This window comes from Trachinotus anak, unplaced genomic scaffold, assembly GCF_046630095.1.
Source record: "Trachinotus anak isolate AG129_WGS33_773 ecotype Australia unplaced genomic scaffold, CSIRO_AGI_Tana_v1 ptg000013l, whole genome shotgun sequence".
Classification (NCBI taxonomy): Eukaryota; Metazoa; Chordata; class Actinopteri; order Carangiformes; family Carangidae; genus Trachinotus; species Trachinotus anak.
This window is the reverse complement of record NW_027273864.1, coordinates 10,989,568-11,008,398: the sequence shown is the minus strand read 5'-3', so window position 1 is coordinate 11,008,398 and position 18,831 is coordinate 10,989,568. Positions and strand designations below refer to the sequence as shown.

The following is an 18,831-nucleotide window of genomic DNA, read 5'->3' as shown; positions in this document are numbered from 1 at the left end:
ATGGATGTAAATCCACTGCACTCCCAAGTGACTGACAGTCATGCCTGAGCTTTATCTGATTGACACCTCACACACATACATGCACAAATGCACACACATACACACAGTTTCACCTTATCTCCTTGTGTTTGTGGTCTGACTCTCCCTATTATCTCAATGCAGATTAATCCCCCCCCCCCCCCCCCCCAGTCGTTGGTCGGCCTGAATCACGGGCCTTTATTAATTGGTCAACCTTTATCCAATTACTTTCCTCTTTATCTCTTCCCTCAACTGGAGCTCTGCAGAATCCCAAACACTACCATGATAAACCACAGCCTCCGTGCTTGTCCAAAACAACACACGGGCCCAGCCTTCACGCCTCACAGAGCTAACGTTAGCGGATTAGTGCGCCCATCTGCAAGACATGGGGAGAGCGCTGGCTAGCAAACTCTGAGCTGAGAGAGGCCAGAGGGGCAACGGATGGATAAACAGGAAAGGCCTGCAGTGATGAAAGGAAAAATAGAGGAAAGCAGGATGCAGAGCGCAAGTAAACATATAAACTGAGTAGTTATATTGGTAAACAGCGGGAGCCGAGGACTCTTGGGGACAAGACAAGGCATAACATGTATAAGTGTAAGATCTATGTCCATGTACTGATTAATTACTGCTTGTGAGGCATACACATTTTTGAGGCCCTTTGTAAAAATGTATGTTTCGAGGTAGAGCTTGGTTCAAAACAGGATGGGCAAGAACAAAGAGAGACAGCATGACAAAGGGAAGAAGACAAATGGCTGAAGAGGGAGATGACGAGATTGAGAGAGTAGAAGAGCGAGAGAGGCAGCAGGAAGAAAGAGGGGAAAGACAGACCGGCTGACAGTGGCATGTGGACAGAGAGCCCTCTCCTGTCACCTCATCTGCCCAAGAAACCACCAACCACATGCTCCACTAGAGATCCATCATCTCCACTGTCACACACACACACACACACACACACACACGTGCACACCCCAGAGACGCACAACTACTATACTTTGTGTCTTTCATGCACAAACGTGTAAACATTTTGACAGTGACATGCATGTGCACACACATACAGAGTCATTCATCATCCTTCTCCTAGCTGCCATATCCATTAGTTGCGCTCTCAATGCCCCAACTAGTACAGCTCTTCCTGAAGGCTAGACTTATCCCTCTCCCCTCCAGGGCCCATCTCTCCCTCTCTCTCCCTCATCCCTCACCACTTTGATGCTCATTCACCCCATATTTTTCTCATCTGTCTTTTCCTTCACTTTCCTTCTGTGTGTAGATTATATATGGTTAAAAAAAGAGGAAATATACCTCTCTACCTTAACACCTTTTGGTTTTGCCTCTTTATCTGTGAGTGTAGTGAGAATGCTTTGCGATGCCATCAGGGACTTCTATATGTGTTCACATATGCTCACATCCCTTAATTTAGACATGAGATGATCCCCTTTTTTTTTGCTAGACCCTGAATGCAAACAGCAGTGTTTAATGTAAAAGAGAAACTGGCTCTCCTGATAGCAGACATTTCACTCAGACCTTTGCTGCTCTCTCCTGCAGATAAACGCAGACAGGGTAGGATAAGACTCATTTTCAGACTAAAGGCCAAATAGAACTTTTCGCACAGAGTTGAGAGGTGGGTGCTCCTCAAATCATTATTCTCCCATTTCTTTACTGACCTGACAGAAATGCTAAAACCTTAACAATGAATAAGAAATCAATACACCTCAGTGTCATCATTAATGTACTTAATATCTGATAGTTGAACATCAAACATTTATTCCTCTCTATCCTTAAATTAGTTCCTCTTTCTTTTTCCTCTTCAAGTGTTTCGCTCTCTTCTGACAGTATGTGAATCTTGTGTTGCCATGGCAACCCAGAGGACCGATGTGTTGCCAATGAGGATGCTTTTTCTCCTCCTTTATTTTATGTTCTCCCTCTCACACAAGCAGCACTATCTCATCCATCTGCAATTTGTTCGACCGAATTACATTGTATGGAATACGTTTTCTGTGAATGTCAGGCAAAAAAAAAAAAAAGACAAGTTAAAAGAAAGAAAATTCAACAAAGAGTGTATTAAACAAGCCAGCCAAGGAGTAAAAGTGTTGTTTGTTTTTGTGAACAGACTTTGCCAAGAGAGAGAGAAGAAAGAGAGGGAAAGAAATGGATAGACCGGGTAAGCAGAGAGGAAATAAATATAATGAGTGACATTTCCAAATCAAATATGCATGAATCAACAATGCCTCCAATGGCACAACAAACAAATTCTCGAATTAAGGAGCGACCGGGCGGAAAATTGCAGGAGAGGAGTAAGTTACTTTATTATAAAAACAAAAAAAAGCTGCAAAGGGAGAAGGTTGGAGTGAAAGAAGGATGGAAAGTCTCCTGGCTGTATTTTTCCTGTACTTGCATAGTAAAACTTCCCTCTCTCTTTCTTTGTATCCTTTGCCTTTTTTAAGGAACTGGAATACCTATTCCCCCCTTCACTTTTATACCTTCTTACTCCTCCTCCTCTTTCCTTTCTCCTTCCACACCCCTGGAGAGGAAACTCTATTCTGAGCCAAAGCCTTGATGAGTGCCAGGCAAGGTTCGGGGTGGTTGGGCTCAGCTATGTTAAGACATGCTTACGTGTTTGTTTTGCTGCAAAGCAAGGCTCAGTCTCACTTGAGCAATCAAGGCGGCGGTTAACTTGATTGAGATTTGTGGGTACAGTGCTGCCTTTTAAACTCTCTAGCGGCCTTTCTCCTTCCATCCCTCTCATTTCCATCTGTCTTATTCTTTGCTTTAAGCCTTATTTGAACAATCGCAATATTGTTTGTTTTGGGTTTAGATCCAGATTGAGGAAAATGCAAGACTGATGGGCATCACATACAACATATTGATATTCCATGTGTTTCTTCCAAATGTGGTTATATGGTTTTCGTTTATGTCCAAACTCTGACTTTCTGTCAGGATGTAGCCATTATAGACATCACACTGTCTTACACTTTATCATGCCTCCGCGCCAGCGACCGCCAGGGCCGGAGGCAGCATGTTTTCCTATTGTTTGTCCGTCCATCTGTCCCATTCTTGTGAATGTGATGGCTCAGTAACAGTAATCTTTGAGGGGAATTTCTTCAAAGTTGACACAAAAATTCACTTGGACTCAAGGATGAACTGATTACATTGTGGTGGTCAGAGGTCAAGGTCACAAAACACAGTTGTAGCCATAACTCAAGAATTTGCACCGGAATTATGACTAAATTTCACAGAAGTGGTCAATATTTTATGTCATTCTAGATAAACAGGGATGTAACCTGAAACTAGTCTGAGTGGCAGAGGTAAACAATTCTAGTCTAAATGCACAACAGTGATCACTGGCAACCTGTTTTTATTAATCTAATCAGTCACAGTAGCTTCTCTATCACTTTCCACTTCTACATTTATTTTTGATGTGTCCTCCATGTCTGTATCAACTGTATCCTCATTAATAAATTCAACACCTTCCGCTCCTTGTCCTCCTTCTGTCCCCTCTATACATTGGATGCACGATGGGCTAAAATGATGTCACCCTCCTCCTCGTTCCCTTCACTCTCTTCCACCTACTTCCTCTTCCTCCTCCTTGTGTGGTGCATGAAATATGCTTATTGGCAACGAGTTAGATAAGGATATCTCTGTCTGCACAGTAACTCTGTAGCTTAGCTTAGCACAAAGACTGAAAGCTGGGGAGAAACAGCGAGCCTGTTTACCATCACCTCTAAGGCCCGCTAGTGAACATGTCACATATCTAACATATCAGATCCCATTTGTTTAATCTGTTCAAAAAAGGGGTAAAAATACAATTCACTGTTCAGGGGGGTTACATGCTGGACTATGTCTTAGCTTGGAGTTGTTGCTAGGCAACCATTTGAGATGCCAGGAAGGTCCTGGCCAAGAAATAGTCTGAGCATGACAGTGCTATCAATCTTCTCATCTAAAAAAAAGTGTCCCTCCAAAATGTCGAACTATTCCTTTAAAACCCTCAACAGTACACATACTGCAGGCACACAGTACAGATGAGGATGTTTGTGTATCAAAGCATCACTGCAGTTGTTATGGTACTAGACACATTCACGCAATCTCAAGCTCTCCTGTCTGTTGCCAATTACTCATATGAAATCTTGTGTGTGTGTGACACATTGTCCCTAGACACTGCATTAACTAGAGAGGCTCCATATAGACTACACTCTGAACAAAGCATAAATACACACGTGAATATATTTTCTGAAGCCCTGTCTTTCTCTCACACACCCTTAACCAAGCACATGCACTCATAGCATATAGCCTACCCACACATTCTTAAACAGTCACAGACACACATGCTTACTCTTTCTTTCTCGCTCTCTCCCTTTCTCTCACACACACACACACACACACACACACACACACACACACACACACACACACACACACACACACACACACACACACACACACACACACACACACACACACACTTGCTCTCTATGGCTGACAGGGTTATTTGTGATGGAGGTGTGAAGGCCCTGGACCGTGACATTCTGGCACACTGTGTTTACCCTGGCTGGTACTCAGACACTGAGCAGAACACACACGAACACACAACCCACACCCACACACACACACACTCCAGAGAAGGACATCCCACAGATTGTAGGCCAAGGCCGCTTGAGGGGCCTCGCTGTGTGCATGGATATATGTGTGTTTGTGTCTATACTGCTTTAGCTTGTGTGTGTAAGACTGTCACTGGTTCTTATCAGGACAAAGCACAACCAGCAGCACAGGGCTGCGGGGGGCATGTGGGTGAGGAGGGGGGTCGGAGTGGGCAAGTGGTTGAATAATATCCACCCCTTTCCTTTTTTCTCTTTCCCTCTCAGTGTCTTTTATCTGTAATATCTGTCTTCACCCCTCATCATCATCCTTTATTTTTTCCTCCTTTCTCCACCCACGCGGTGCCTTCAACCAAATCATGTTTCGGCAGTGTGACTTGCTGTTTTTCTGCCCACTGTCATGATCCACAGACTCCATTTCTGGACTCTGTTCCTCTTTCTACCCGTGCCTCATTTATAACCATACACAGCCTCCCTTTCCCATTGCAAACTATTGCTTTTCCATGTTTGCTCCTCTCTCTATTTATTAGTCAAGTTATTTCCTCTCTTCACCTATGTAGCTCAGAGCTGGACTCACATGAACACAACCACACATGTTTTTTTTTAAGCCTAAAATTAAAAAGAGATGTGCCGAGGCCATATTTAATTAAAATATAAACAATGTTGGGAAGAGGGAATAAAAAAATGAGAAAATGGGTGGAGGTGGGATGTAATACCCCCATGCAGAGCCACAAAAGAATGCAGCCCTTCCAGTGGTGCATGTACTTCACTGTAGACAAACCAAAGACGGACAGAGGTGCCGTAATTGAGACCAGATGTAAACAGAGAGAGAGGAGCAAAGGAAAAAAAAAATAAAGAAAGAAACAAAGACAAGGGCAGGGAGGCAAGTACAGAAATTCTGGCAGTAACAAGCGGCAGATTACATTCAGACTGACGCAATTTATTTTCCAAATGCGCTCCATGGTTGAAGTTAACAGAGAGAGAGAAAAAGAGGGAACATGGAGAGGAAGTGGAGGCGACAGGGTGAAGTAACCACATGTCTTCTTTGCCAGATGGATCTTAGTTGGACCGTGACCGGCCAGCGTTTAACCCTTGGTTTGGTTTGGTAGTGGTGCACCTCCTTCAGCTTTTCAAACCGCTTCTGACGGCCCTCCAGCCCTCCCTCCTTTTTTCTGAACCTTCACAGGAAACTTCTCAGACGCCTGTCCAAGAGACAATAATCACATTTCCACCTCAGGGAAATCAGTGTGGGATTGTATCAGGTGTTTTGGCAAACTCTCGTACATCCCTCTAATTTGTTAATGGAGAACAATGCAGTGAATTGAGGAGGTGTAAGCATTTTTTGAGTACTGGTAATGTAATTCAGCCCCTCAGTCACATTGCAGCACTATGTGTATGCATGTACTGCCCACACAATCATATTGTATGTATCAGTAAGAGTTAAGGCAAGGGAGATTTAGAGCTTGCCCCTGGATGCTGTTGTTGTTGTGAACATAGATGTGTTCAAAGGCGAACACACACGCATGGTCTGTCACATATACATGCAGATGTTTCATCTCTCCTTCTCTCTGTGGCTATTTTTAGCCTCACCATTCCACAGCTTATCTTTTCTTCTCTCCTCTCCTCCAGCTCTTCCTCATGTTTTTTCAGAAGCTCTCCCTAAAATTCGCTCACTTACTCTTGAAACATCCTCACATCATGCATCAATCCCTCACCAACAGAAGGCAGGGAGGGTGGGTCGCCCTGGCTGGGAGACACTGTGGAGAGAGCAGCCTGTTATACCCTAAGAAGTATGCTTAGTAGACAAACACACAAGGACGGCAAAAGTTGTAGTCGCCAAAGAGGGTGGAGTTTAGCAAATGCAGCTTGCTTTAAGTGTTACGTTTATGTAGATTTGAAGGACACTTTCTTGGTCTAATTGGTTGAAAAGTTTTAAGCTTCATATGACATTGAGAAAATGTAAAGCAGTCAGTTTAGCTCCTCCCTGGCAAGCACAGGTGTTAGGTATAACATGGCTGCTAGGTTATTCTCTCCTTGGTGTAATCCTCTGCCACCAGGCAAGGCCCACTGATGCAGCGAGTATCGCCTCAGCTATGCCAACATGCCGGCTGCAGCGATGAATACACAATCAGTGGAAGCTTAATGAAGAGCAAATGTGTAGTAAAGATTCACACAAACACGCGCAGGCACACACACAGGAATATGATGACATGATAGATGCACTGTGGTTTGTGGGCCATGCATGAGTGTGTCTCAGTGTTTGTGCCTGGGCGAGTGTGTGTCTATGTGTCAGTCACAGGTCCCGGTGGTTTAATTATTCAGGCTGTATTAAATCTTCATTTCCGCAGCCCTCACAGTCAGCCCGCTTAATGGTGAACACAGATGAATATTGCATTTTCACCATCAACCCTCAGTGTGTGTGTCGGAGGGAGGAAGAGATAAATGCCGAGTCACTGAGAGAAAGAAATGACGGCAGTTGGAGACAGATGAATAACACTGCAAAGCGAGCTGAAGTAAAAACAAACTCAAAGGTGCAGGGAGAGCAGAGACGGAGAGAAGAGTGTGACTGAGAAACATCGACCACCTGCTGGGCTGGAGAGGCGTAGAGAAAGAGAGGGAGAGTCAAACAAAAATCCTGTAGCGTGCTGCGTCGTCCAGTCTCACAAGACCAGCTAAATGTCTGTCTTCTCACTACGCTGTTTTACTAAAGTGACCAGCACTGATTTTTATTCCAACCTCCATTTTACTGACACAGTTGCACCGCCATGTAAAGCCAAGGTGGTCAGCAACACACCACATACAAACCTCAGAGACAAGGACATGGACTCCAGTCCCAGTAGAGTGCTGGGTATCACCGAGTTCTTATGCAGTTTGAATTTAATGCCTTAAAACCGTAAAATTGGTTTATTTTTCTCACCATGTAAGAGCTTAGCATTATTTTAAAATGCAAAGCACCTCAGATATCCAGAGAGAGAAGTAATTTATTAATTTTTCTTTTCTGTAGAATATTTGCCTCCGAGTGGCTGTTATACGGCGTTGTTACTTGTCACTGATCATTTGGTAATAACCTGAGTAAAAAAACAATACAATACAATACAATAGGTAAATGCCACGAATAGTCTTATTTCTATAATGTATGAATTGTATGGATTCATCAGTACTGACTTTTAAAAACTAATATTGTGTCCTATAACCTGTACTTGAAGTACATTTTGGCACAGAAGCTTCTGCTGGAAGCGTATGTATTGTAGCTTTGGTTCAGCACAGTTTGTCATAAGCAGGTGATTTAGACACCTGACAAAGAAAAACATATTTTCAGTGTGAATGGTGCCTAATGCTCAGCACAGTTGGATAGATTGTAGCACAGATCATTGTTTGCAGCCTGGAGAAAGTGAAACTTGAGTTCTTCTCTTTGGTTTGTTTTCTTAGTAGCAGAAGTCAGTGTTAACACTGGGGAGCAGGTAAAATGGTGAATCGTGTGAACGTGGTTGCGGAGACATTATCCACATGCAAAAGTGCATACTTAACGTGTCTATCAGTCATTTTGGTCTGCCCAAATCTTTTTGGTAAAGAAATGGCAATTTTCCTATATCATGGTGCTGAAACATGGCACTGTCTGCAGAGAAGAGACATTGGCAGCAGGCAGGAGAGTGTATCTACCTCTGAAATCAAGGTTTGTCTTTGAAAAGCTGAAAAGCACAAGGTTTGATCGCTACTGACATATCTGGGTTAGAATGATAACAGGGTGCCAGGCATCCCCTCCTCCCCTCTACTCTATGAAAATCCATAAGCAGAAAAAAAAAGACCCACTCTCAAAAATTATTCATACGCTCTTGCTATTTATTGTTTTATAACATACTGTGCCGTCTGTGACGAGGGGATAAACTGTGTAGGTTTGGCAGTTTGCTTGTAAGTCAAGGATAAGGGATTAGGAGATGAAATCAACATGTATGTGCCTGGGTGGTAAATCAAAGCACAGAGAGCGAGACTGTATGTATGTAGAAGAGGAACATATATGGAGGTAGCAGTTAAGCTCATGCTCTGTGTGACTTTGATAAACCGCCCTAAATAACATTCATGTCACATGTTCTCCTGTATCTTGCTCTAATTCAAACTCTCCTTTATGTGCTCCTGCTTTCCTCTGCGCTCCCTCACTTCTCCCATTTACTCCACATCTCTCTGTCCCTCTCTCTCTCTCTCCATCTCTTCCTCCCTGCATCACCACTCTGCTAGGAAACGAAGGGCGTGGGCGGACAATCTCACAGTCCCTTTCAAGGTTCAAAGTCCCTTTTCTTCCTCCGCTTCCCTCGCTCCTGCACTGTTCTACATGTTGCTGCCTTATTAAGTTGTTCCACTCTCTCCTTCACCCTCTCTCCCTGTCTCTCCTTCCTCTGTCTCCTTTCCTCCCCCAGAGTAAGTGTCTGGTTGGTCACAGAACATCTTTCTGGTTTCTGCCTGCTAATGAGCCTGCCTCAACTTTGCACTCACACACTCACACTCTTTCTCTCACACGCACATACATGCTTCCATGTATGTACCACACCCTGCAGCTCAACTAGAGACAGATAGTATTCACTTTTAATGACAGTTGTACACCATTTGTTACATATCACAAGGCTGTAATGTGTGTACAATAGCTTGTAGATTTTAACCCATATTTTACATCAACACACACCTACATACACTCCCTCTAATCTCTATTACCAGTGATATAATTGGTAGGCTTTTTTTATCTCGCTCCTCTCATTCTTGTGGCTGGTACGAGTCCCAAAGAAGTTCGTACACACACACACACACACACACACACACACACACACACACACACACACACACACACACACACACACACACACACACACACACACATAAAAACAAACACATGGCTGCTGGCCAGGTGGTACATAGCAGATGAGTGAAATAGGGACTAGGTGGCCTATGACAATATGATGTATGACATGTCACGACATGGTATTACATGCCTTACACTAATTAAGGAATAATTTGGAGGCAGGTCTCCATTAACAATATGGTTGAAGATGTTTCCATCCTAACAAACAATATTTGCCACGATTTATGCTAAAATAAAGATTCAAACAGTCATATGCCTTGTTGAAATTATTCTCATTATTATTATTCAGTTAAAACACAGTTAAATTATTGAAGTTAATTAAAACAAACAAATAGAGCAAATATAGGCTGCAATACAACTATGAATTCATAATCTTGAACTGAAAAACCATTTACCAGGAAAAACATTTGTGCTGTAAAAAAACACCCTAAATTTAAAAAATATATATTTTACCATAGATACTCTCAGATGTACCATCATATTTAGTAGACTTTGAACATTTTCACATTATTTCACCAGATGAGTTGGCTGTCACCTCCCCTTACACTTAAGCTTTAGTTTTCCTCCCCACCCGACTCTTCTCTGCAGTTTGTATGTATTTGCACTTCAAGTCCATAAGGACAAACAAATGGCTGATGGAAGGAGATTAAGTTTTTTGGTTTTGGTTTCTATGTTTGTATGTGTTTTTATTTTTTGCGCTGCCACCTGCCCATTGCTTACAGACATCAGTGCACTTCTGCTGCAAAAACTGTATTATATTGATTGTATTTTACATTATTGTGTGTTTATTGTTTTATTGCTCAGCATTATTTATCAGTTCCCTGGAAGAGGGTGACAGTCATTACAAAGGTTAGATGTTTCATTCCCACTGGAGTTTCACAGCCAGAACATGTGATACAACATGTCATATATGTTGCTTTGAATAAAAGGATCCACTCAGTGCTATGTATTATAATAGGATATTAATGTATAGTGGATTGCAAGGAGCCATAGATGGGCCCCTTTAGTTCAAGGTTGCAGACGGCTCTGTGGTTTCCTATTTGAGACCTCTGTCACAAAGCCTGGGGGGCATGTAGACAGGCGGTGGGGGAGCATTCAACACTCTTCATATAGCCCTCTTTCAGGCCCCTGTGACACACACACACACACACACACACACACACTGTCCCTCTTATTTGTAACAGTGTGCCCCACTTGCTCCTCTGTGGCCATCCATGCCATCTCATCTCTCCCCCAGGCTCTCCGTATCGCTTTACTTCATTATTTAGCATGTTATTTTTTCTCCTCCCTGATCTATAGTCCACACATCACAGAGGCAGCTAATTAATTATGGATGGACTTAGAGGGTAAGGGGGGGTGGGAGAGAGAGATGGGGGGTGCGGGGGGGATTTTAAAAAACGACCAGACACCCGCCTCATTACATATGCGCAGTGTTTTTGGAGTTTTATTAATTTATATCTTGTCAGGCTATGCCAAAGCCTTCAGAACTCTTTTGGCTTTTTAATAGATTTATTTATTTATATAGCGACATGCTCTCACTTTCGTCTTCATCCTCCCACCCCCCATTTTCCCTCCACCCCACCTCATCTATGTCTTGATTTTAATCTCTCACCTTCTACATATCTACATGAACACACACACACACACACACACACACACACACACACACACACACACACACACACACACACACACACACACACACACACACACACACACAAACACACACATGCACACACACATGCACACACTTGCCTGCCGACAGTCTCATTATCTGCTCTTGGCGGATGTTAAAAGGTGTTTTGCTCACCTACGAGTAAAGATTATCTCATCCACCCGCCAAACACTTGTTTTATTTTTTATTGATTGATTTATTTTCTTCCATTTTGGGGTGGAAGGAGGTGGTGTGGCAAACATCAGAGTGCATGGAAAATGAAGTTAGGAATATTCTAGCACATGGCTTGACCTAGAACGACAGCTGCTCTGCTTAGAGAAAGCTCGTAGCAACGTTCAGTCAAAACTGGCATCTGGGCGTTGCAAATAAGATATCAAAAAATTTAGGTCAAGCATTGTACAACTGTAAGAATACTACTGTTAGTAAATGACGGTTTTGCTTTATGTCTCTAGAAAATAGAGAGATACTTTTTAATCAAATAAAAAATGTATGAAATATGTATCAACTTCAGGTAATCCTATTTTCTCGTATTCCACGTGTAGGGAATTTTCAGTGAAGTAATATATACAATAAAGCTTAATAATCTATATAATTATATGTATGTTTACTGTTAATGAACAGGAGCCGTGGCACTAGCCTTAGGCAACAGCGGCCTTTGAGGGAAAACAAATTCGGAGAGGTAAGGCAAGCCCTCTGGCTACTTGGCTTTGAACAGAAGTTGGAGACTTGGATGTTTGCCCATCATAAACATACACTTTGTAACATTTACACACATACACATACTTGCAAACACAGGTAGGAATCCAAGCGGGGTGTATGAGCTTACTTCACAGCTGATGGTGGATGTTTGTTTACCCAACTTGTCATGGACTGTATGCGTTGAAAAAAGAAAAAAAAAAAAGAATTTTTAATTTGGGAAAGCAGTTTTCTGCTACAGTATCCACATCTGTTGGTGTTAAAAATGCTTATGAAGATGTCAGAATGCAAAGACGGTGATCAAAATATCAAAATTGAGCAGATGTTTTTGTGCCGTGTTCTGGTTTGGAGAAACCATCTGTGGCGTGCATTCCTTCACGCATCCTTTCCACTTCACATGCACAAGTGACGTTTATTATAAATGGATCTTACTGGTTACAGCACAGCAAGATAAAGTGAACCTTTATCATGAAGTGAGCTGCTGCTCTGTGCAATAAGAGGTCCTGGTCTGGTGCATTTGTGTGTGGCGAAAGGCCATTCAGTCGTCTGTTGAATCAGACATTTAACTGAATCAGCACACCTAATACCTGAGGCATTTACAGCACAGACCCTATCCCACAGATTTAGCACGTGCACAGGCACACACAAGCAACACATTCTACTCACACATACATATGCTTCTCTCTTCCTCCCTTGAAATGAACCGGATGGACTGTCACATCTGGCCAAGAAAACCACAGCATCCGTCTTCACAGATGAAATGAAAGCTGAGAAGTCAGGAAAAAGGGGGGAAAGGAGGAAAAAAGATCTCTTCCAGCTTCAAACGAATCCCCCCGGTGAAATATTGTTTCAGTGTACTCTGCACTTTGTAGCCCTAATGCCAGCTTTGAACTGTTTTGGCACCTGTCACAAATACTGATGAAATAGTTTTTTTGCTGCGGAGCACTTTTCCCTTTGTTCCTCTACCTTTCCCTCTATATCCTCTTTTTCCTCCCTCCTACTTCCATCCCTTTCTTAAAAACTCTTGCCACTCTGTCTGGGATGCATGTGTTTGAAGAACCAGGGTCTTTGTGCTGTATAATTTCAGAATTCCTGCAACATGTCAGCCATGAACTCTCCCGGCACTGGGTCACATCCTGTTTGCTTGCATTACCATTATAGTCAGATCCTTAAATCCTTTCTGTAAAATGCTGAAGTTTTGATTAACAGGCCACCTCTAACTTCTAAATATATTCTATATATTCTCTTACAGTCTTCCAAAAAAATCGGTTTCCTGTTTCCGGAGCTTGAACACAACTCTTAAAGATCACAATTATACCTACCCGTCGCTCACAAGACAATGATATTAAACCCTCAATTGTTTCAAGTTTTTGCTGAGCTCTACCCTGAGATGACAATCCAGAGGACTGAATGAAGTAAAGGGGTACTATAAGGAAAGATGACTGCCAGACAAAACGACAAGCAGACAACCAAGCTGACACAAAGTCGATAGGTGGATGAATAAAACATTGGTTAGCTGCAGCTTGCGCTACAGGCTATGCTAGCTTCTGGCACACTGGCTTCTACAAGGTAGCTTTAGCAGCAGGATGCTGAAAGCTTCTTCGCTCATGTGGCAGTTCTGACGATGCGAGCCCTCAGCTTTTGACACGTGCATCCTTTTTGCCGGAGACAGGACTTCAAAAGCCACAAGTGCAAATCAATCTACTTTCTTCTCTCTCTCTCTCTCTCTCTCTCGCGCTCTCTCTCTCTCTCTCTCTCTCTCTCTCTCTCCCTCCCCCTCTCCCTCTCCCTCTCCATCAATTTTCAAGCCTTGTCTGAGGCTCCAGGCAGTTAATTAAGTAGGATGTTGTCGGGGGGCTTTGGTACGTGGTGTGGATGAAGCTGGATGGATGGAAGGATGATGCAGGGGATGGATAAAGAGACAGAAAAGGTGTCGGTGGATCCAGCCTTCTTCTCTGTCGCCTCACATTTCTAGTCTAATATGTCTTCTCACACTTTTTATTCTTTTCTTTCTCTGTCTCGTGTCTTTTCCTTTGGATTCCTTTCCCCACTCCAACAGCTATCGGGCTTTCCTGTTTCACTTTGCTGTATTCTCAATTAAACCTGCTTCCTCTTCTCCTCACTCCACCCCAACCATCCTTCATTTCCCCCTTTTTCCTTCCCCTCTTTCCCCACTATTCCCTCCTTCACCCCCTCCTTCTGAGCCATCCATTTTGCCACCCCTCCATTTCTCCCCTCACCCACCTTCCTCCTAGTTGATTATACACCAGGTCTTCTGAATCCCGCTCCTTTCTCCTATAGTATTCCCCGCTCTCATTATGTGTTGTGCATGTGTTTGTGTGTGATCAGACACACAAGGCCAGGGCTAAGCAGGCTAATGAACAAACTCCGGCATTGTGTTCAGGCCCTGGGGACACACTGTAGCTTCTAATGTACAACAGCTCAGAGTAGAGGAGGGGAAAGAGAAATTCACTGACAGGGAGCCAGCTATCTGCTTAAAGGAAAAGCTACAACTAGAAGTGGCATAGAGGGTCTGCGGTGCCTTGTGTGGAGTGAATATTTTACAAGGATCTGGTTGATGTTTTCCAAGAATAAGCACTTTTGACTTGTCAACATGAGTGTTTGTCCTAACCTGTGACTCTGACTGGGTAGGAAGACACTGTCAACTTCAGGTTCCTCTACATTCTTGCTCTGTAGAGTTGAGTGGACAAGAGGGAGAATGATGTTATTTTTTTAGGTTCGGTAATTGTAATTAACAGTGGCAAATGACTACATGAAATCAATGTTTCTTAGAAGTCCATAATTGATTTGAATCTTTCACTCAAGCCCCACATTTCCCTACAGGGAAAAAAAGTCCGGTTTGTAGTCCAGCTTGTTTTGTGAGTCACTTAACAGTGTCTCCAGGTTGTAAAATGTGTTATTTGTCAGCAGTGATCTAGTTTGTTATTCTTTTGGCTCAAACGGTACGGAACGGGGTGGGTTAGTTCCACCCATGCCTTAACTCATGTTGTATAAGATGTGTCACCCACCCTCCCTCTCCCCTGCTCTTTCTCTTTCTCAGTGTTGACGAGATCTGCATCGCTGCCAAATCATGGCATGAACACTGTAATGACTTCATTCCTTCCAGCACATGCACACATGCATATCTAGGAAGCATTGCATACTCAGTGGACTGCCCTGTCTTATTCTAGTTCAGTAACGTGAACACATGCACACATTAATCCAACTGCACATTAAGAAACCTATTTGTCTAACACATCTGTGCACGGAGACATACACACACACACACACACACACACACACACCCTCACACCCTCACACCCCCTCCAGGGTTTTCTACTCCAGTGGTGTGAGACAGTGGATGGGCTTTTTCCAGATGATCTAAACTCTCTCTGTCAGCTCTGGCCAATATCAGTGACTGATGTGTGCTCGCAGACACATAAACAGAAAGTTCATGAGCTCATCACTCTATTCCACACATGAACATAATACACTGGAGTCCATCCTCCTGCCATAACAATGCAGCATTGTAGTTGTGCAATAATTTTATTGGGTAGATGATCTTTTCTGAACTTTGAATGTAAAGCTCTCTTGCTCAAGTGTTGTCATGCAGCATTTATATGTGATGCAAGGCCAGTGGGAGTGTTGCACAAGCCCATAACACAAGTGAACAGTGCATCACAGTACAGCTATGTAGGCTGAGTGTGTCTTATCAAATCTGATATGAAGTAAAAAATATGTAACCCACAGCTTGCTAGGGTTTTTTTTTTTTTTTTTACTCTCATCAACGAGTGATTTATTTCATCACCCCTTCTTTTATCTTACTGTTATTTCTGCCTTGTTTTCTTGCTCTTCTGACTGTATTAAACAAAATCACTCTCTTTCTTCCATAACTGTCTCCTTTGGGCGGAAAACATGTTGAGTTTCTCTTTTTCAGATTTTTTTTTTTTTGTTTGTTTTTTTTGCCTCTGCAGGACTGCCCCCAGATCCTTCCCTCAACCCAGATCTACATCCCCGTCGGGGTGACCAAGCCAATCACCTTAGCAGCCAAGAACCTGCCCCAGCCTCAGTCAGGACAGAGGAACTACGAGTGCGTCTTCCACATCCAGGGGGAAACTCACAGTGTCCCTGCCCTGCGCTTCAACAGCAGCTCCATCCAGTGCCAGAAAACAGCGGTGAGTAAGACATGAAAGGATGTTCCAGTGTCATTATAGGAGAAGAAAGAGAACAACCAAAGCAAATGGGTGGCAGAAAATAAACTTTGAATTTTAGTTAGGCTTAAAGTGTAGTCATTTAGCACTATTACTCTTGAAGCAGTAAATACTGCCAGGTAACTAAATCATGATCCCAGTACGGACATTGACTCAGTCAGGGTTTAAATAATGACCTCCTACAACTAATGTCCACTTTAGACTCAAACATGCTCATTGTCCTGATAGATCACCATGCGCGATCTGGACACCGGCTTGGTCACTATTTAGATTAATGACCCAATGCTGATCTCTCACATTGAACTGATAGTTAGCAAATAGATATTGACGGCAGGAGTTCACATTTGAATTAAGACACTGACACAATAAAGTTACACTGCGTGGAGAATTTTCCTAGTCTATATTTGGTCCTAAATCATTATGGATTTTTCATGGTTTGTGTGATACATCATTTTAATCATTGGATGACCATTGCTGCTTCGAATCCAACCATAGTTTTGTTCCATACCTCTATGATTTTTATAATGTATTTGTGGCTTTGGACGGTAGGGATGAGGGCTGTGTGCCAGATTAAAGTGTCCTCATGGATGTTTACTAATAAGAATGTGCGTGTGTAGGTATGTAAAGGATTTGCAGGTAGGCAGAAGTTTGTGCATGTGAGTCCATGCCTGTTATATGTGTTGAAATATGTGTGTGTGTGTGTGTGTGTGTGTGCGTGTGCGTGTGTGTGTGTGTGTGTGCGCGTGTGCGCGAGGCTTCAAACTAGCGTGACAGATAAGAAGTAGCTAGCGTCGCGCTTCACTGAGGCTGAAAATGTGAAGAGGAAGTCTGTCTCTGAACCTAGTTGAGAGCGGATTGATCATGTTTACACCTTGACTCTATACCTCTCCCTCTCCCTTCCTCTCTCTGCCCGTACAGCTCATCTTTCTCTCTGCCTCTTTTCCTCCCTCCGTCTGTCATACTTTCTTCTTCCCGCCATCTCCTACTTTCCTCACTGCCTCTTCCTCATCTGTCATACTCTCACTTTTGCTGCTTGCCTCTGTCCCTGTCCATTTCTATCCTGAGATATAATGCAATGCAACAACAGAGACGAGATGAGAGCTGGTGCTGTGAATTTTGTTTCAGATGAGGGTGAAGCAGCTGTCAACGCAATATGTCGTGCATGGAAGAAAATATTTGACAGATTGAAATAAAGCAGAAACATCCAGAAGTTGTTGTCTATGGCTAATGAGCTTTAGCACCTTGAAGAACTTTACCACCTGTCTGTATGTCACACCTTGGCACATCTATATGGCTTATGCAGTCATATAGATATTAACAAATGTAGAGCACACAACAGCAGTAGTCTCTGCGTAGCTGTATAGCTTGCTGGATAACCACTGTGACAGCTAGCGCAGTATTTGATCCTGTCTATCGACGGGCAGTCTTCAGGTCCTGGCACACGCTAGCCGGTTGTTTGTGAAAGCAGCGCTAATTAGCTAGCGATAGGGTTGTCTCCTCACAGAGATGTCGGTTTATTGACTGTTTATTGTTGCTGCAAGGCCAGTGCTCATCAACAGCAAAGCCTAGCCCGAGCCCAAAGCAGATTTTCTCCATTTGATGTCCACAAAGCAGACATGCTAGCAGCAATTAGCCTTGGGCTGTCAGCACTTAGCCCTTGTTAGCAATTAGCTGTGCCAACTTGACTGCGCGGTCAGATATCGATGCGGCGCGTGCATCGAGTCTGCATGAGGCCGTAGTGAGATTCAGTGGATGAAAAAGGTGCCATCTGCATGAACTTACCATTAAGGCATAATTCATCCAGGCCTGAGCTTATGAGTATAATTATGTGTCATGAATTATTAGGATGAGTGTCTTATTATAGCTCTGGAGCTGTTTTTCAAAAGAATGAGGGTCTTAAATATTAGTTTATCCTTTTATAGACCTTCACATCTCCACTTTTCATGTGCACCCCTCCATGTTTGTTCCTACTTTGACAGTGTTCAGCACCAACTCAATGAATCATGTATGGCTCTGCAGTAGAAATAGACTTCATCTGTTATGCTGCGTATGCACTGCTGCCACTGTTTGTAGGCACACAGCTATGGGGATAGGGGTTAATCAGTGTCTGTGCGTGTGTGCACATGTGCATCCTTCAAAACGCCTAAGGCTATGGATCCCAGGATAGCTGTGTATGAGTGTGCTTGTATGTTTGGGTGTGAAATTTCCATTATACTAGTGCAGGAAGACTGTAAGGGGTGTGTGTGTTGGGAGGGTTGCTAATCAATGGGATAAACACAGCGGTGCTAATTTAAAGTTTAGCCATGTGTTTGAGATACACACAAGTGTTTACCAGTGTCAAACTGACACACACACAGACAACGACAAGGGCGGAGGCAAGAGAGCTGTGGCACAAATTCCTATGAAGTGATGAAGGAGAGGATATGGAAAGAGAAAGGACAAGATACCTCGAGATGGAGAAGACAGAGAAAGGGATAAACACAGGAGGTGAGGAAAGAAGGACTAGGAAAAAGGACATGAATTGAGGTAGTAATATCAGACAGCAGTGGAAAAGGGCGAAAATGCAGATTAGAGCAGACGAGGCAGTGTGGGGAAAATTGTTGCGTAGTAGACAATTTCAGGTGAGATGAACGGAGCAAAGTTGGAGGGAGAGTGATATTGAAGAGAACAGCTCAAAAGTCTCTCCTGCGGCCAATTCTCATGCTCCTTTCTTTCATACAATGTCATCAAACCATCCAAAAGAAGATAACTATCCACAGGGTATTCAGGATATCCACAGTCGGATCATGTTTA

The 18,831-nt window shown here is 43.2% G+C and overlaps 1 protein-coding gene across 5 annotated transcripts in view; it reads left to right on the top strand.

The window, feature by feature from the left end:
• plxna1b (plexin A1b) overlaps positions 1–18,831 on the top strand; it is a 187,373-nt gene that overhangs the window by 111,008 nt on the left and 57,534 nt on the right. For all 5 annotated transcript variants that reach the window (XM_071493107.1, XM_071493105.1, XM_071493106.1 and 2 more), the window contains exon 10: positions 15,802–16,002. In XM_071493107.1, the coding sequence (XP_071349208.1) occupies positions 15,802–16,002 (201 nt within the window). The remainder of the gene's footprint in view (positions 1–15,801; positions 16,003–18,831) is intronic.